The sequence below is a fragment of the Zalophus californianus genome, chromosome 5 (assembly GCF_009762305.2).
Source record: "Zalophus californianus isolate mZalCal1 chromosome 5, mZalCal1.pri.v2, whole genome shotgun sequence".
Taxonomy (NCBI): domain Eukaryota; kingdom Metazoa; phylum Chordata; class Mammalia; order Carnivora; family Otariidae; genus Zalophus; species Zalophus californianus.
Genome location: NC_045599.1, coordinates 54,816,737 through 54,836,521, shown reverse-complemented (window position 1 = coordinate 54,836,521; position 19,785 = coordinate 54,816,737). Strand labels below are relative to the sequence as shown.

At 39.0% G+C, this 19,785-nt stretch overlaps 1 protein-coding gene across 1 annotated transcript; it reads right to left on the bottom strand.

Annotated features, from left to right (window-relative positions):
- Positions 1–17,095: 17,095 nt before the first annotated feature.
- On the bottom strand, positions 17,096–18,375 carry BTF3 (basic transcription factor 3). The gene is made up of 3 exons (XM_035727521.1): positions 18,293–18,375; positions 17,639–18,101; positions 17,096–17,299 (listed from the first exon to the last, which is right to left on the bottom strand). Exons 1-3 carry the CDS (start codon positions 18,373–18,375, stop codon positions 17,111–17,113), a joined length of 735 nt encoding a protein of 244 aa, XP_035583414.1. The 3' UTR covers positions 17,096–17,110.
- Positions 18,376–19,785: the final 1,410 nt, after the last annotated feature.

The following is a 19,785-nucleotide window of genomic DNA, read 5'->3' as shown; positions in this document are numbered from 1 at the left end:
TCATAAAAGTTTGGAGATCTCTATTCTAGAGGAGTATTGATCATCTTATTCATCCTAGCTGTGTTCACAATCACCAAGGGAGCTTTTCAAAAATTATTATTTTGCCCCAGACCCATCCTGGACTCAGTGAGCCAATCTTCAGGAACGAAGCATGAAATATGTGAATTTTTTAAAAGTACTCCCTAATGATTTTGATGAAAACCCTCCTGCTAAAAATCACATTGTTCTCCAGACTGGAAACTCACCAACAGCAAACTATATCGATCTATCTTGTTCAGTGTTGCATCTACAGAGTCCAGCACACTGCCTGACATAGGTGTTCATAAATATTTGCTGAAGGAATGAATGATAAATGAACCTCTATCCAGAGACAGCCACGGATAACTCTTCCAGCCTTTGTTTTCATCCTCAATATTTTTATTTAATAGTTTTATGCTTTTGAGAACCCATTATATATAAAACTGAGTAGGTTTTAAATCAATTTTAGTAAATAGATATTTAATATTTAAAGTGACTAAAGTGTTTTAGCATTGTTTAGCATTTAGTATTTTCTATTATAAATTACAGTATGTAAAAAAAACCCTACACATAGCTTTATTCTGTATATCCTATTTTTTTATTTTAATTTTATTTATTTGAGAGAGACAGAGAGAGAGAGCACAAGAGGGGGTAGGGTCAGAGGGAGAAGCAGACTCCCTGCTGAGCAGGGAGCCCGATGCGGGACTCGATCCCGGGACTCCAGGATCATGACCTGAGCCTAAGGCAGTCGCTCAACCAACAGCCACCCAGGCACCCTCTGTATAGCCTATTATATGCATAGGGGAGAGTCCTAGAAGTGGGATTTCTAAGTTAAAGATTAAGGACGTATTAAAGGTTGTAGATACTTGGGAAGGACAAATTAACATTGATCTCAAGAGCTGGAGACTCCTGTTTGAGGAGCAAGGGCTGACAGGATTTTTGTGACGCAGCAGAGAGAATTTTCTGGAGCCTTGTTGTGTGGCCAAAAGACTTGGAGGTCTGATTGAGTTCTAGTCTCTGTTTCTAGCATTTAGTGGCTGCGACACTGAGAGTCTTTAAGCTTAAGTTTCTTCACCAATAAAGTGACTGTTCACAGCTACATGACAGGGCTGTTGATTCTGTTAAACTATTAAGTGTTAGAAAATAATTAATATTTGTAGTTGATATAGTTCCAAAGGACAAAAGCCTTAGAGTCTAGGAGTGGCTCCCAAGAAAAGATGCCATCCCATCTGTCTTCTATTAAAATCTACTGTTTGCCCACAAGGGGGTTTGAATGCTGATTTCCCTAGGGTGGGGGTCCAGAAGTGCCACAACCGCAGACTTGGGCCCCTAAAGAAGGTTCAGAGATATTCAGGAACTTGGGCCAGCAGGCTGCCTCAGAAACACCAAGGGTCTCCATGTCTGGGAAGGTAGGGCTGCTGAACTCAGACAAAAATGATCAGGAGCAGACTGAGCACTCTGTTTTTCTCTTCATAGCATGCCAATAAAACCAGTCAGGCCAGTTCTCGTGGTGCCAAGCCACTCAAGGGAAACAGCTCGCCTCTCCTCCTCAAGGACTGCCAACTCCAGAAACCACCAAGCGACAGCCTTTGGAATGTCTGGTTGGAACCCAAGACCAAAGTCTGCATGTCATCTTGGGTATATGGCTCTTGTTCTCAAGCTTTGGTGTGGGTAAGAATAACCCGAGAAGCTCAAACATATGTAGACCCCCTGCCCCACTCACTAGACACTGGGATTCTGCAGGTCTTGGTGTGGGGGCAGGAATCTGCATTTCCTTCAGTGATTCTGATATAGATAGTTTGAAAACCAGGTTTTGGAAAACATTGGCATAGTACAAATAGAACTTGGCAGGGAAAGAGAAGATCTGGGTTTGAGGTGACATCATTCTACTTATACCAGCATAAACCTCAGAAGCTATTTCACCTCACTGGCTCTGTTTCTTCATTTTATTTATTTTTTATGTATTTCTTTTTGTTGTTATATTAGTTTAGTTTATAGTTTAGTTTTGTGTTATACTAGTTTATTTGGTTATATTAGGTGTATGTTGTAGTGATTTAACAATTCCATACATCACTCAGTGCCCATCTGTTTCTTCATCTTAAATCTTCATTTGCACAACTGGGAGAGCAAAACTCACTTGTCAGAGGCTGGTCAAACTTACTTGTCAGAAGATCAGATTAGAGACTGTAGACATCAAAAGCACCACTATAACTCAAAGCATAGATTTAAGGTCCTATCATTTTGGCTACCCTCTTTCACCCTAAGGTAACGATGGACAGCACCTAGCTAGTTAACAAGGCCCTCAACACAAGTCTCTGCCCTGAGATGCAGACTTGTTTTTTGTGCTTGTGTTCTGCTGGAACCGGGCAGTGCTGGCCTCCCATCAGGCAATGTCTCCAGATTTTCTGCATGGCATTCCTTGTGCTCAGAGTTATGGCTGCTGTGACCGGTCTTGGGATCAGTTTTGGGATACCAGTAAAACCTGCAAGTATGTGTGTCCCCTACGTGGCAGATCTGCCAATAATTCCCTCAACAAACAATATATTGATTCCCCATATATTTCCAAAATGGCAGAGTCTCCTGAGATGGGTGATTTGGGGTGAGTCTACTGACAACAGGCAATTGGCATGTGGTATGTACCAACCATTGCTCTGAACATTAAATATATCTCATCTTTATTTCATTCTTTTCAGCCGTCTTGAGAGGTGGCTGTTATCACCATTCTGAAGAGAGACGCAGGGAGTCTTGCCCACGATCATATAGCTGGTAAAACCATAAGTCAAGGTTCCAGTCCAGGTCTGCCCAACTCTGAAGTTTACACAGAACATCGACTCTACCTTCAAGGAGTTTGTGTTGTAATTAGGGAGACTAGGGAAATGGTGAACAATATAGAAGAGTGTATAATTTAGTATTAAATTAGGTGGATGGGGTGTTAAATATCATTAGTGATTTGAGAGAAGTAAGCCACAATCACAATGCCAAGCACCTTGTGGATTAAGGGAATACAAACTGTGGTGTTAATCTGCCTCTTACTTATAAACCTAGTTCCAGCTACAAAACATTCAAGATGCAAAATGCACTTTCACAAAGCCTTCCTCAACTCTACACCTAAATCTAAAGTGAAATTTCCAGCTTGTTTACCACTCCACACACCAAACCAGAATTTTCAGGAGATACATTATTTTAGGTGTAGATATATTTAAGATTTAGGTATTATCAATCTGCTCTTTACATCTTAACTTCAAAATTTTATAATTCAAAAAAATTTTTTAAATACCATCACATTATTCTGACAAACTCCCACTCATTTCTGAGGGAGTAGATCCATTGCATTTAAACAATGATGCCAATTTAACTCAATGTCCTCTTGAAGATGTTGTAGCAAGCTTTCTTGGTTCCCATTCCTAGCTAAGAAAACAGTGGAGGGGGCTACATAGAACCAGTCTGAGGCAAACTCAAGCCAGAGCCCAGCCTTGTTGACTTCTTCTCAGTCACCTTTAATTCCTTCTCAGACAAGAGTGAGTCCACACTTGTTTGCCCAAATGCCAGTTGTATTGTGAGAAATGGAAACTAAGTAAAGCCTAGAGAGTTTGGGAGGATGGAAAAGGAAAAAGAAAGAAAAGGAGGAGAAGAAATAATGGGGGAAAGAACAATGGAAAGAAGCAGAAGAGGAAGGAGGAAACAGGTTATTGTATTATTAAAGCTTGATGTTCATGGTCATGGATGCATATGCCTACATGCAGTACTTGTCTTACAGATCTTCCAGATTTGCCATATGGACAATGTAAAACAGCTTCACAGCAACTTGGCCTCTTGTGTGAAGATCTCACAACTCGCTTGCCACCCTCCCCTGCTTTGTAACAGCAGACTGGACTGTGGTCATGGCGAAGATGAATCTGCTACCTGCTGGGGTGAGGTGGTCAGATAACCAAAATTAAAGAAGTCACCAGCAACTAATAACTAAAATCCAGAATTATACTTAAAACGTTATCATGCAGGAATGTTTTCTATTAGAAATAATGCCTCTATATAATATGGGCCAAATGCTCAGCAAAACTTGATATTCAAGGGTCCCAACCAGAAGACTGGACATACATGGACAAGGTGTGTCACAAAGATCATCAGATGAATCAAGTAAAACTGAAAATACAAGTAATTGCTGTTTTTTTATGGTGATTTATAAATCCAATTTGCCAGATATTATTTATGTGATGAAAATAACTGATGTTTTATATTTATCCAAAATAATATTTTAAGGGGAAAAATGCCTCTCTTTGCATAATTCCATGATTGTGGATGTTCCTACTCTTTACATATATGGTAACTGATGGCGTTTTTGTTTTGCCATAATTTTTTTTTTATTGAAGTATACTTGACACACAATGTTACATTAGTTTCTCGTGTATAACATAATGATTCAGTGACTCTGTATGTTACACTGTGCTCACCACAAGTGTAGCTCCCATCTGTCCCCATACAAGGCTGTTACAATATCATTGACTGTACTCCCTATGCTGTGCCTTTCATCCCCATGACTTCTTCATTCCGTAACTAGAAGCCTGTACCTCCCGCTCTCCTGCACCCAACCCCCTAATCCCCCCTCTCCTCTGGCAACCATCAGTTTGTTCTCTGTATTTATGGATCTGTTTCTGCTTTTTGTTTGTTTATTCATTTGTTTTATTTTTTAGGTTCCACATATAAGTGAAACCATATGGTATTTGTTTTTCTCTGACTTATTTCACTTAGCATAATACCCTCTAGGTCCATCCATGTTGTTACAATGGCAAGATTTCATTCTTTTTTGTGGCTGATATCCCATTGTGTATATATACTGCATCTTCTTTATCCATTCATATGTCTATGGACATGGGCTGCTTCCATACCTTGGCTATTGTAAATAATGCTGCAACAAATAAAAGGGTGTATATATCTTTCTTGAATTAGTGTTTTTGTTTTCTTTGGGTAAATATCCAGTAGTGGAATTACTGGATTGCGTGGTATTTCTTTTTTAATTTTTTTGAGGAACCTCCATACTGTTTTCCACAGTGTGTGCACTAATATACACTTCCACCAACAATGCACAAGAGTTCTGTTTTTCTCCACGTCTTTCCCAATAGTTGTTATTTCTTGTCTTTTTGATACTAGCCATTCCAACAGGTGTAAGGTGATATTGTGGGTTTGATTTGCATTTTCTTGATGATTAGTGATATTGAACATCTTTTCATGTGTCTGTTGGCCATCTGTATGTCTTCTTTGGGAAAATGTCTCTCACATCCTCTGCCTATTTTTTATTTTTTATTTTTTATTTTTTTTAAAGATTTTATTTATTTATTTGAGAGAGAGAATGAGATAGAGAGAGAGAGAGCATGAGAGGGGGGAGGGTCCGAGGGAGAAGCTGACTCACTGCTGAGCAGGGAGCCCGATGTGGGACTCGATCCCGGGACTCCAGGATCATGACCTGAGCCGAAGGCAGTCGCTTAACCAACTGAGCCACCCAGGCGCCCCCTCTGCCTATTTTTTAATTGGATATTAACTTCTTATTGGATATGTCATTTGCTAGTATCTTCTTCCATTCATTAGGTTGCCTTTTTGTTTTATTGATGGTTTCCTTCATTGTGTAAAAGCTTTTCATTTTGGTGTAATTCCAATAGTTTATTTTTGCTTTTGTTTCCCTTGCCTCAGAAGACATATCTAGAAAAATGTTTCTATGCCCCATGTCAAAGAAATTACTGCCCATGTTTTCTTCTAGAAGTCTCATGGTTTCAGGTCTCACATTTGATGGTCTCTAATCTATTTTGAGTTTATTCTTTGTATGATGTAAAAACAAAGTGGTCTATTTTCATTCTTTTGCATGTAGCTGTCTGGTTTTCCCAGCACCATGTGATGAGGAGACTGTCTTCTCTCCATCGTATATTCTTGCCTCCTTTGTTGTAGATTGACCATATGAGTGTGAGTTTGTTTGTGGGCTCTCTATTCTGTTCCATTGATCTATGTGTCTATTTTTGTGTCGGTACCATATTGTTTTGATTACTACAGCTTTGTAGTATATCTTGAAATCAAATTTTGATGCTTCCAGCTTTGTTCTTCTTTCTCAAAATTGCTTTGGCTTAATTGAAGTTTTGGGTTTTTTTTTTTAAAGATATTTATTTATTTATTTTGAGAGAGAGAGAGAGACAGAGAGAGAGTGAGAGTGCAGCTGGAGCGACAGGGGCTGATGGAGAGAGACAATCTCAATCAGACTCCCCGCTGAGAGCAGACCCTGAAGCAGGGCTTGACCTGGGGCTTGATCTCACCACCCTGAGATCATGACCTGAGCCAAAATCAAGAGTCAGGTACTTAAAACTGATTGAACCACCCAGGTGCCCTGCTTAATTGATGTTTTTTTTTTAAGATTTATTTATTCATTAAGAGAGAGAGAGAGCATGTGCATGAGCAGGGGGAGGGGCAGAGGGAGAGGGAGAAGCAGACTCCCCACCGAGGGGAGATACCATGTGGGTCTTGATCCTAAGACCCTGAGATCACGATCGGAGCCAAACCCAAGAATCGGATGCCTGACTGAGGCACCCAGATGCCCGTAATTGACGTTTTAATGAGTTCTTGGAGTAGATACCCTTACATTTCAACTACATAAATTAATTTATACTTAGAAACCTTCCTAAGGATATTTACATTTGGTATTAAGCAATCCTATCATTTCCAGTAGTTTGCATATTTAAAGTAGGTGAGTTCTCTAGCTAAGAAGCAAATACAGTCAGATTTGCAGTTTAACAAAGGAAATAATCTTGGAGGGCAACTCTTGTCTGATACCAGATTTCTTTGGAAATTTTGGTAAAGATCAAAAAAAGTCTTTTGAACACTTTGTCTCTCAAAGATTTTTTTACTTAACCTTTGCTCCTTCTCCACCACTCTCCTCTCGGCCTCCCACAGTGCTCCCTATGGTAGTTTAGCACTGCAGCAAGCACCATCACTTTATAATCTGGCAAGGGTGGATTATTCTAAAATCATGGTGGTAGATACAATTCTAATACCTCATGGCCCCAGTCACTACGTGAAAGACTTATCAGAAATATTGTACACTTGGGGCGCCTGGGTGGCTCAGTTGTTAAGCGTCTGCCTTCGGCTCAGGTCATGATCCCAGGGTCCTGGGATCAAGCCCCGCATCGGGCTCCCTGCTTGGCGGGAAGCCTGCTTCTCCCTCTCCCACTCCCCCTGCTTGTGTTCCGTCTCTCGCTCTGTCTCTGTCAAAAAAATAAAATCTTTAAAAAAAATATTGTACACTTAATGGACCATTTCCTGCCTTTTGTCTGGTCATTATGGAAGGTAGAAAGAGAAAAGCTTCCTAGGAGTTGCATGTTACTTAACGATGCATTGACAACAAAAGGCTAAAAGCATAAACAGATCCTTGTCTTCTTGCTAACTGACAATTAGCAAATACTAATTCTCTTCCCTGCTTATTGAACATGCAAACTCATATGGACCCTCCCTTATTTATGTAGTGTGTCAGTATGTTTATTTTCAGACTGATGGAGAGAGGTAGTACTCTTCTTGGCTTTTCAAAGTACAAATTCTTTCACTCAAACATGTAGAATCTTTAATAGACATCTGCAATTTTCCACTTGGACAGCTTTCACTAATATTTTTAAGATCCAAAGGGCTATTTCTTTTCCAGTAGCATCTTTTCCAGTCCACCTTGACATTTTAAGTTAGGTTTTAAAAATAAACAGCATTGTCTAGTTTTACAGTGCTCAAAGTGTTCAGGCTGGAGATGTGATACTGTTTTCTTTGCCGACTGGGCCTGCATTCCCAGAACTCGCTGCAGAAATGGCATTCAAGACTGTGTTGATTGGAGTGATGAAAATTTATGTGACTAGAAGACTTTTCTAATCACTGTTTTGGAAAAGCTAAAAACTGTTATTAGTTACCATAAGACTTCGCTCCAAAAAACAAAATTAACATATGTATCTTATTGGGGAGAGAGGAGCCTCCTGAAGCATGAATTCAGTGTTATGGAATGGAGAAAAGTCCGATTAGTAGAAACCAGACCCAACCTTTGGGGACCTTCAGGGACCTTCAGCCCATTTCTAAGTGTTTCCAAATTTTAGAATGTAGCTTCCTGTCCTGTGTACCACAGGGTTATTATGGGGGACACATGTGTACTTTAGTTCAATTATTCCAACAAATAAAAGGTATTAATCCTAAGAGTTCTCAGATCAAAATTTGATGTCTATCTCTTCATTAGCATAGCCCTGGTTCAGAATCAGCTGAAAGCTAGTTTGGCCCAGGGCTAGTCTTAAAAGTAGTGGACAACAGCCAGCATGTAGTGACAACATCCAAAAGATCAACCAGATGAGAATCATCTGCCCTTCTAGTCTGCCAGGGCTTGACATTCTTTCTAGTAGTGCCTGAGGTCAAAAGATCAGACCTGGGTTTGAATCTCATACTGCCACACAAGCTTTGTTGACCTGAGACTCACCTCTTGAAGATGGTTTCCTTGTTTGTACAACATGGCTCTTTGGGGGAGAGGGGAATTTTTATAACCAATGAGATTATATAAAACGAGTGGTACAGAGCTTAACATATAATAGCCAGAGGGATTGTGGGCGATTAAAGAAAAATTGTAAGGATATGGTGGGTTGTAGTATTGTTCAAAAGTATTTGCTGTCCTGCTCTGAGGGAGTATTAGATTTCCTCAGTCCTCATAGCCATCAGACTTGACTATGTACGTGACTTTTTCTGGCTGATGAAATTTGATTAATGATGTGCATCAATTCCCAAGTGCGCAGAGCCAGCTGGTTGTTTGCCCTCTTTTCCCTGTCCTGAAACTAGCAATGTTCCGATTAGATGCTACCCTTGGAGTAAAGTGGATCCCAGCCACAGGCAAACCACAAACATCAAGTGTGTCAAACAAATCTTTGTAGCAACTAAAATTTTAAGTCATTTGCATCTGTAGCATAACCCTGCTTATCACGATACTGAAGGTATTATAAGAAAAACCTTATTAATCTATGGCCACTAACACAACAGACCATTTAAAAAAATGAAACAAAAAAACTTTTCTCAAGGTTGTTGGAGAAAAATCTCTGGATTCAGGCGAACAGAATTAGCTAGCTTCTAAAAGAAGTAAGATGCCCTGTGTAGGACAGTCTTAGAAATCTATTGTACTTCTCTAGTCCCATTCCCATACAGATCTTGGGCAAAAACCTGGGAGGATATTCAGAGTGGCATTCTTCACATGCCCAAGTCAGCCTGTCACTTTCACCCCAGTATCTTGGGATGAGTTGAGGAAATCTTTAACTTAAAATCTCATCTCCTCAAAGCATGGTCAGTGGACCTGCAATATCAGAATCACCTGGGACCTTATCAGAAATGCAAACCCGCAGGCCCCACTCCAGGCCTTCCCAATCTTCTGCCTTCCTTTAGCCATTCCACTTAGTTGGTTACATACTAGTGACCTTTGTGACTAACAGCTTTAAAAGCCAGCAAATGACCCACCTTCTTCTCACTCTGCCAGGAAGCAGAGTGTTTCAGGAAGAGGTTGCCAGTCTGGGGGCTAGAGTGATTATGTAGCAGAGCCCAACAAGACCCACAATAGTCTGGAAACATGTACTTTTCCTTTGTAATTTTGTAAACCATTGAGACTGTGAAGTCTGTTACTGTAGCAGTGTACTTTATCAAGACTGATAAACATCCTTTGAAAACAATACAATGTTAAGATGTGCAAATAATATTTATACAAGTATTTCATTTTTGGTAGCTTACTTACAGTGACTTTAGATAAAGCTGCATAGTACCCTCAGACAGTACTTGCAAATTGTTATATAAATTTAAAATGAATTCTTATGGCTACAAGTAGAAACTAAGACAATTTTCTCATTTGCCTCGATGCAGATGACACATTTATTTTAATTGCCATTTGTAAATTTTTACTTCAACATGATTGCTAAGTTTTTTTTTTAAGTAGCCTTATATCTGGGATGATGAAACTGTTCAGTATCCTGATTGGGGTGCAGGGACAAATATGTGTGTTAAATTTCTTACAACTGTATACACGTCAACTTTAAGATTTTTTTAAGAGAAAAAGTAGCCCTCCACCACTTTAAATTTAAGATGAGGTAACATTCCTAATGCAAACACTAGCTTTTCTCAGGTGTCTTACAGAATATCTTACAAGGAAGAGAGTTAAGAGATTACTTCCACTTTTTTTAGGTAACCTTGAGTTACAACTAGAAAATGGAGCTACAAATCCCTACTTCATAGACTGAGGATTAAATGAGAGAAAATTAAGTGCAATATGTTAAAGGCACTTAGTATATACTTACAACATAGACAATATTAAGAGAAAAAAAACCTCTTGCTCACCCACTAAGCAATATTCCATTCTTTATAATTTATACCCATTACATAAATTACTGAAGCCCTGAGGACTGCTGGAGAAAAGTTTAAAACATGAGAACTTGATACCACCTTTGTTATATTATACGGCCATTTAAAATCTTCAATCAAATTTCATCAATTACCAGCTATATTACATGCCATGATTAGCTTTCTATAAACAACTTTGCTTTCTGTGTACAAATCAATGTCAATGAAATAAAAAATAAAACCATATCCTAGGCAAAGAACTTTATTAACCTTGTTTCAAACTTTATTCCCAGGCTTCTTCAGCTTAAATAGCTGCAAAGAATGAATTGTGTATAAGCAAAAACTGAAAAGAGCTGCAGTGTCCAAGGGGCTTGGGCTTAAAAATATTAGAGATCTAGATTTTATCAGATCCATGAACAAAATTTTAAAAAGCAGTCATAATATAAAATAGCAGCTCCCAGTAACTTCTTCAAGTTTTATGTTCTTCAGAAGTTGACTCAATTCAGTTTGCTTCATTCTTAGAAGCTTCATCAAAATTCTCCACAAGATCTAGAAAAAAAGACAAACTTTGAAAAAACCCCAAATCTACAAATCATCAGATTCTAAAGAGATTAAAAATGCTCTCAAAATATATCCTACAGTTAAAATCAAGATACACGTTTAAATACTTTATTTCCAATGAGACTACTACCCATGTGGCACATTTTCAAGTGTACATTTTGGCATGTAATTAAAACAAGGGAAGGAGGAAAATTCATTAATCTGATGACATAAATACTATGCTTAAAAAATATGTACGTGCCCTCCCTAGTGCCATTTCACCCCAAGTATTAAAATTAAGCAATATTAATATATTAGTAAACATAGGCGTCAGAACCAAAGAACACCATCACAAACAATATGAAGTTTTCCTGGATTCCAAAAGGACACCTGCCTATGCAAAGTGAAAATATTTCAGTCCAGTGATTCTCCTGCTCAATAAACATGTTTTGCAACAAAATTATCAAGTAACAGCTAACAGAAAAATCCCTCCTGATTGCCAAGAGTTTTTCTTATTTTAGAATGGTTATACCATATCCCAAGATGCCTGAACTTCTCCATGCCTTCTCATCAATTTATTAATCCCTAACAAGGAAATGGGTCATTAGTGGTCTACCAGTTATTCTATTTACGTGACAACATACATGCTTGCTCAGTATTTGAAGTTTCCAATCAGAAAAAGCCCAGTCTGCAAACATAACTCCTAGTTATAATAACACTGCATTATTTTTTTTCATTCTAAGCGAGGTTCATGTCTTCCTTTCCTGTCCTTTACCTTATTACCAATTCCCCCAAGGGAGGCTTTCCTAAGTATAAAGATTTGTTATTCTTCCTTCTAAGATTCTCTACGTTGGCCATAAGTGAAGGTTCCTACCCGGAACTTCATCATCATCATCCTCTCCGGTAGCAAGTGGTGCTTTTCCATCCACAGCTGTGAAAGGGAAATGTAGAGGTTACACGTTTGTTACGTCTTTAATAAACATTAACCAAAAGAACAGATGAAAGGTCAAGTGTTGTTACAACTTACATTCATATGACAACAGTGACATGAGATTTCATCCCTAAGTACTAATAACATGGTAGCCCAATGTCTACAAATGAACTACAATCCTGTGCACAGCCAACAAAACAAATCCCATCCCCATCTTTTCAATCCCTCTGGCCCATCACAGGCCCTGAGGTGGAATAAAAACAATAGAGTGACCTCAGGGTAGAGGTAAACCCATACACCAAATTATGGGAAGATTTCTTTTGGGAGGCAAAAATTAAGAGACTGTTTTCTAAAATAACGTTGTTTTGTGCATGGTTTATGGGAGGTGCTTAACAAACCTTTACTGAAATGAAAATGATCAAAAAATTAAGTGCCTTTGATTGGTGGTAAGAAAGTGAACTACACTTGGAGTTGAGACCTCACAGTACTAGTCCTATCAGATTTTCAGTATTTCCAAAACCTACTTTAGCTCTGAAGGCCTAAGACTTTCTAGAATAAGATCTTATGCCTCTCACTGTGAAACACACACACACACACACACACTAGGAAAAACCCCCAAAACTGTATGTATATAAAATGTCAAAGCAGAAAGAATGCCTAGAAAAACATGGATGACTAAATGGACCATATAATAAGTTTGTCTTTCTTCTACATTGCCATTCTTCAAAATTTTAATCAGAGGACCACAGCATAAAGTAACTGTCTCTTAATGCACTTACTCAACTACAAGATTTTCTGCCCTGAACAAAATCCTTGTATAATTAAAAACACCTGAATAATGCCAGGCCAATTCTTAAACATTACTGGTAATACCACTTGTAAATACGACTGAAAAAATTTGACAATTTATAACGTATTTTAATTCTAAACTTTCAGTTATCAAAAAAGCCCCAAATTATCATTATCATTTCCAGCTGATAAAGGTAAAAATTTTAAATCACTGGTCCAAAGCAAGATAGAAAACAAATATTCCACTAAATCAAGTATAATGATCACAGTATACTAGTTAACTTACTAAACACACTAAGAACACCTGGTTAAAGGTCACTGTAAAAATTGGCACTTTTTAGAGGAAAACTGCCATTTCTAAATTTAAAGATATTCGTATCTACTTGAGATCTTAGAAATTTCCTGATAAATCAGTAACCCTGGGCAAAACCACTACAAAAAACTCACATTGTTTGGGCAGAGCTTCAGCCAGTCTTCTTAAACTAGTCAGACTGTCTGCACCAAGTTGGTTTAAGATACTGGGTAGCATTTCTGTCAGCTGCTTTGTCTCAGCATGGCCTGTAATGGTGAAAGTGTTCGCTGCCAGTGATGCCTGAACTTTGGGGTTGTTAAAATGGATCACTGTTCCTTGGTTTGTGAACATATTCACCTACAAAGAAAAAAAAGGTAATTAGCAACACCCACCAAAATTCTTTAAAAATCAAACATTCTATTAAGGAAAAGCCCAAGGCTGGCTAACTAATCCACTATTTCACTGTGAAGCACAAATGATATTTTGCCTGGAATGGAAAGTGCAATCTAATCTCTTTCAGACTTAGCACTCCCTAATATTCACTAGTGGAATAGAAATCTGTTTTAGAGGGATATGAAATTCTCTGTTGGGAGAAAAATAAGTAAATAAAAAATGATGCATGCCCACTGAAGCTTTTTCCAACCAAAACTTGTTTTATAAAGAAATAAAATTTGACACTTACTTCTTCAATACCAGAGATATTGTTTACCCCTAACTTCTTTAAGGAGAACTGAAGTTTTTTATCATCTGCTGTAGCCGTTCTATGAACCACCTTCTTCTTTCGGCGAGCAGTTCCCTAGAGTGAGGAGAAAAGAAAACACACACATATATATACACCATAACAACTGACATTTTCAAACGGAAAGTTTCTAATCCCTTTCTGACCTTTGTATCTGTTTAAGAAAATTACCATAAGCACAAACTTTTAGGCAGCAAGTAGGAAATGATGGAAGCAGAAAGAGATTAACAAAGGAATTGTCTATAAATCCTTAATAACTTCTAAGCTTCTGATTGTCATATATAAAAAAATCTCTTCAAAGTCCTTTTTTTTTTAGATTATCTGCTCTAGAAGTGATCAAAGAGGTGGCATGTATCAACCTAAATTAACCCTCATTTAAAAGTTCCATGTCCAGAACTATTAACCTTTTCTGTTTTTAATTAATGAAAAATCAACAGCCATTAATATTCACAGGCAAGACAGTGAGTGTATGGACACACTCAAATGAGTCTATATAGACTTTTATAATACCTAAGAATAAAATCTTGGAAGTTCTTACCTTAACTCACAAGGCCTCTACATGATCTGCCCCAACCCTACTATGCTGTTCTTGACCACCTCTATCACACACACACATTCTCATCTTTAGCCAAATAAACCTCCTCACAGTTCCTTCAACAGGCCAAAAAGAGCCTTTGCACATACTATTCCTTTCTTCCCCTACCATCTGCACTGGTTCCCTCCCTTACTACAGATCTCTATTCCTATGTCACCGTTATCAATGGCCTTTCCCAACCACCCTATGTAAAAAAGCAACTCCTACAGTCATCATCTATCTATTCAAGTTTATTTATTTTTTCATAACAATCATAAATGTATCTTATTGTCTCCCCTCACTAGAATGTAACCTCAAGAGCTTCCATTCTGTTTACTACTATGAACAGTATTGAGAACAGTATCTCGCTCACTGAAGGTACTGAGTAACTTGAATGAATACAAGCTTCAAGAAAACTTGTGGCCTCTTGTATGTATATACCAAGTACAGATATACCCCTTCTCAAATATATCCCATAAACTTTCAAAACTAGGCAAATGTGAGGGCGCCTGGGTGGCTCAGTTGGTTAGGCGACTGCCTTCAGCTCAGGTCATGATCCTGGAGTCCAGGGATCGAGTCCTGCCTCAGGCTCCCTGCTCAGCAGGGAGTCTGCTTCTCCCTCTGACCTTCCCCCCTCTCATGTGCGCTCTCTCTCTCATTCTCTCTCTCAAATAAATAAAATCTTAAAAAAGAAAAAACAAAAAAAACTAGGCAAATGTGACTCATTTTCTGCTTAACACTCTTTAGTAACACTCTCAAGAACTTCTATGTACAGATTAAGCCCTTTACATGATACATAAGGCTCTTTACCTACTTCATTATACCCCAACCTACACACCAATTCCTATTTGTCCTTTAAAACCCTATTCAAAGCATTACCTCTTTTGTGTCTTCCCTAAACTCTGCAAAAAACTGCCAAGCAAAATCATTCCCATCTCTATATTTCAAAAATGCTTCTACTGCACTATGTATATTATACTATGAAAACAGATTAAAAAAAAAATCTCCCCTACTAGTGTTAAAGTCCCCTTAGCGACCATAAATTTCTTAAATTTCATATTCTCAGGCCTGAGCACAGTTAATCTTAAGTAAATGATAGCTGAACTGAATAACATATCAAAAGCTACAAAAAATACTGGCTACCAACTCCCCAAAAAACCTTTAAGAATAAAAATCACTTTGATGTGGACATATAGAGTCTGGTTTTCAAAGAATTCTAAAAGACATTCTAAATGATTACTATAAGATTCTAAAAACAAAACTGACACACCTTCTATAAGTTCTATACAATTCACATCTATAGAGTTCAATTTTTACTGATACAATTTATATCAATGCTCTGATCAGATACTGAATAAAAGCACTTTTATACTACTTACCTGAAAGCACCTAACACAGACTTCTCTAAGGCAAAACTCACTCACTAAATTTCATTCCATAATAAAGTTTTTTAAAAATGAAATTATTTCCTTATTACGATGACATTAGTATTTCCTATATTAACTAAAGTTCAATCCTACATCAGCCTTAAAAATCTAAAAAACCTAGGCTTTCCTTGCCTAGAAATTTGTTTCTAATAGCTAAAGACTAATGATCAGAGTAACAAAAGAAAGCACAGAAGCACGTTATTCAAAGTATTTCTTGTGAAACCGGTACTAAATGATAGTTAAAAACACCAATATAAGAACATCGAAACACTGACCACAAAGGATAATGAGTTTTTCTGGGACCTGAAGGCCACACCTAGCTTTTAACAATTGCTAAGAACAAGAAACACCTATCTGTTAATGAGCAGGTGCAGATCCTGAAGACTACTAGCTTCAGGAAAGAAAAAAGGATCACGATATATTCATTGTTGACAAAGTCCAGTAATTTAACAGATGCACATCTCATTATTTAAGCCTCCATGCAACTTTTGGCTACTTCACAGAAGATTCTACTTGAAGGCAAATGCTTAAAATTGGGAAAAACTAATAGGTAATAAACTTGTCCTAGGGAAGCTTTACAAGTTTTACCAAGTAAAGACATGCTCTGTTCCCACAGGCTACCACACCTTGTTAAATACTAGGAATGTGCTAACACAATGCAAAATATAAAGTAGACCTGTCTAGAGCGGACTTCTGATTTAAATAACTTACTCAGAAAACAATCTAAAACTTCCAAGTTCAAAAAAGAGTACTCTTGAAGATCAGTATCCAGCAGGAAAAAAAAAACCAATTAGCCAAAAACCTAAAAACCTACGATCATTCTCATTCTCTCAGTTTTAGCGTATTAACAAAGTCAAATTGAAAGATATCTGTTTAAGTAACATTTTCAAATCCATAGTCACTGCTCTTAAATTCTGTGATGTACCGCTAACATAGGTATCTTCCAAACAGCCTAGAAAATATACAACTACTCTGAATTGCATTTAAGAAAGCATTACAGAAAGGTCTTAACTTACGAAACACACAAACTTCTAAGTATTAAGTACAACAATTACCCAGAACCTTACATTACATTATAAACTACAGTTCAAAAGACAGGTGGAACTCAAGTTCAGAGTCAGCATAGTTATTAAAAAAAAAAAAAAAAAAGTAAAGCACTGAATGTATACAACTTAGGCCAAACAAGTTAGGAGTATGATGTCCACAATGATTACCTAACCAAAATGGCACATTTTCTTACTACTTAAACCAGGAAACACTTTTGTTCTACTAAAACACTGTAACACTGAAAACATATTTACACAGAAGTAATGTTTATTAAGTTCTCTTTTCATCTACTCACTTTTTTCTTTTAATCTACAACGTGCATGTCCCACTGATACACTCTATTGTACATCATTTAACCCCGCCTCCTCCCCCCACCCCCGCTTTGCTAGCTCTATGAAATGCCCTCTAGAGACAGTGACAAGCCAACAATACAAGAAAAGCAAATCCAAAAACCAAAAAACCACCCCCAACCTTTAAGCTTCCAAAAGCCCAAAAAACTATTAAAACTTACTTTCCCACCAATGCGCACTTGTGCTTGCAGCTTGGCGAGTTTCTCCTGGTTCATGATAGTTTCTTTCATCTAGGAAAACAGGAAACCCTCAGCGAGGAAAGGTCTGGTTCACTCTAGCATTCCACGCTCGTTATTTCCCAAGACACCAGCAAAGATAAAAATATTCTAAACAGGCCGAGGCCTGAATCCCCAATCCACCCCGCAAAGCTCCCAATTTCAGTTTTGAGGGAGCGTAAAAAACACCCATCTTCCTACCCCTCCTCCACAACTGCCTCCCCCCGCCCTTACAGGCCCGAGAAAAGGGCTCTAACCCACGCATGGTCAGCACCCCCCACCCCCGGCCCTGGCCCGGCCTCGGCCTAGCCAGGGCCTGCCCGGCCCGGCCACTCTCCGCAAGCCTCGCGGTACCTGAGGCTCCTGTCCTCGGGTTCCGCCGCGAGGTGGAGGAAGAGACGGCGTCGCCTCGCCCCCAGGGCAGCCGCCCCTGGCTCGACCTCGCCCCCGAGAGTCAGCCTGAGTGGGTGCGCCTGTCCGTCGCATCGCCTTCCTCTCCTCAGCCCTGTCCCTCCCTGTCTCGCTCCTTCCGGGCACTTCCCGCCCCCGTTCCCGTCCTCCTCCCACGCCGGCGTCCAAAGCCTTTTTGTACCTTGTTGGAGCGGAAATGGGACCGCGCGGGGGAATAGGGTTGGCGCTCAGGGGGTCTCGGGCGGACCAGCTGAGATTAGGTGCACACACGCGGGGACGCAAGATGGCAGCTAAAGGGAGGCCGGAAGTGATGCAACGCTGCTTCCTGCAAAAGTCAGGAAACGGACTTTGTCGCGAGCTCAGTGCTTCGCTGCGCACGCGCGGCCTAAGGCCGCCGCGTTTATGACTGTCGCGCAAGCACAATTTTCATCGAGCGCGGGCCCGTTTGGGACCTCACGAGAGACTGTGCTGGCGGCACTGCGTGTAGTCCTGTGAAAGACCCTAGAGGAGTCAGAAAGAACGGTTCTTTGCAGTTAGGGTTGAGTAAGTCGACCCTGAACCCCAAATTCTTTACCCTCGGAAGAAAGGGCAATTTACGTTTGCGGAAACGCTTCGGCGCTCAGCGTGCGCTCATCTTTACTCGCTCTCCCTCGCTGTTTGGTGTAGATAGGAGCAATCATCTGAATGTTTTAGAATTTCCTCTCCGGTCCGAATCAGCCTTTACCAAGACATTTTGTCAAAACTTTGCCGAAGTAAACTAATTTTACCTTCCAGGATGAGGTGGTTTGGTGGGTTGCAGGACCGTGGTTCACAATTTCTGGCGAGCACGTTCAGAATCCCAGAGGCCCACTTCTTAAAAGGGGTTCAGTCCGACTAGGGATGGAACCCGGTAATCTGAATTTCAGCAAGAATAGCAGGTACCACCGCAGACCCCTGTACTTAATTACCTTCTCTTGTTTCTTTAACAGACAAAAAACTGACTCCTTGCTATAAGTTGGCACGAATTTTACAATTTGTGATTCACAGTAGAACAAACTTTGTTCCTTAATTCGGTAATGCAATCAAAGGAGAGTCTGTGCCTGGTGTGTTTAGAGAGGCTAAATTTTCTAAATGGTAGGGCAAGCTTTAAGACAAGCTTTAAATCAATGCTATCTGGTCAGCCTTTTTGTGGTCATAGCTATGAAAAGCCTTTGCAGATTCAAAAATGAGTCCAAAATCTCGAGAAAATACAATTTATATAGCAAGGAAACGTGTAGGTGCAGATTTCTCTCCAGTTAAGATTAATCTTTGTTTTTGAATACTTTTCACGTGTAAATTTGTTAAAATGTGATGTCTAAGAAAATAGTGAGGACAGCTGTATTGCTTTTTAGGGTAATTGTAGCAGTTGATATTTTCTTAAACGATGTTGCTCCTCTTAAATATGAGTCAAATTTAGTACAGAAAAAGATGAACTATTATGCTACTGTAAAGGTCAAAATGACTGCCAACATTCAGTGCTATAGAAATACTACAAAATACATAGAAATACTCCCCTTTTTGACAGTATGTCTTTGTTCAGGAACACATTTCCCCTCCTTCCATGTTATACTGAGGGCTTTTGAAACTTTCTAGTCTTAAAATGTTTTTTGATCATTTACATAAACAGCACTCTTCCACCTACCTGCCACCTGACTGACCTTTTATATGCCTGTTTTCAGGAAATATCCCAGGTTATTTTTTATTTTCCTTGGTTCTCACTTTTCTGTCTTGTTCTAATTTTTAAGACTTGCATTATGTTGAAAATCATGACAGGTGCCCTAATAGTAAGAAAAGAAAATTTTGATTTTTGACTTCTGCTATATTTTGTGAATGGTTAGGAAATTCACATTCTGGGGGCGCCTGGATGGCTCAGTCAGTTAAGTGGCTGCTTTCTTCTCCCGTTATGATCTCTATCCTGGGAATCAGCTCCTTGCTCAGCGGGGAGTCTCCTCCCTCTCCCTCTGCCTGTCGCTCCCCCTGCTTGTGCTCTCTCTGTCAAATAAATAAATAAAATCTTTTTAAAAAAGGAAATTCAGTTTCTGCTAATTTTTACATACCAGTCTTTTAAAAAA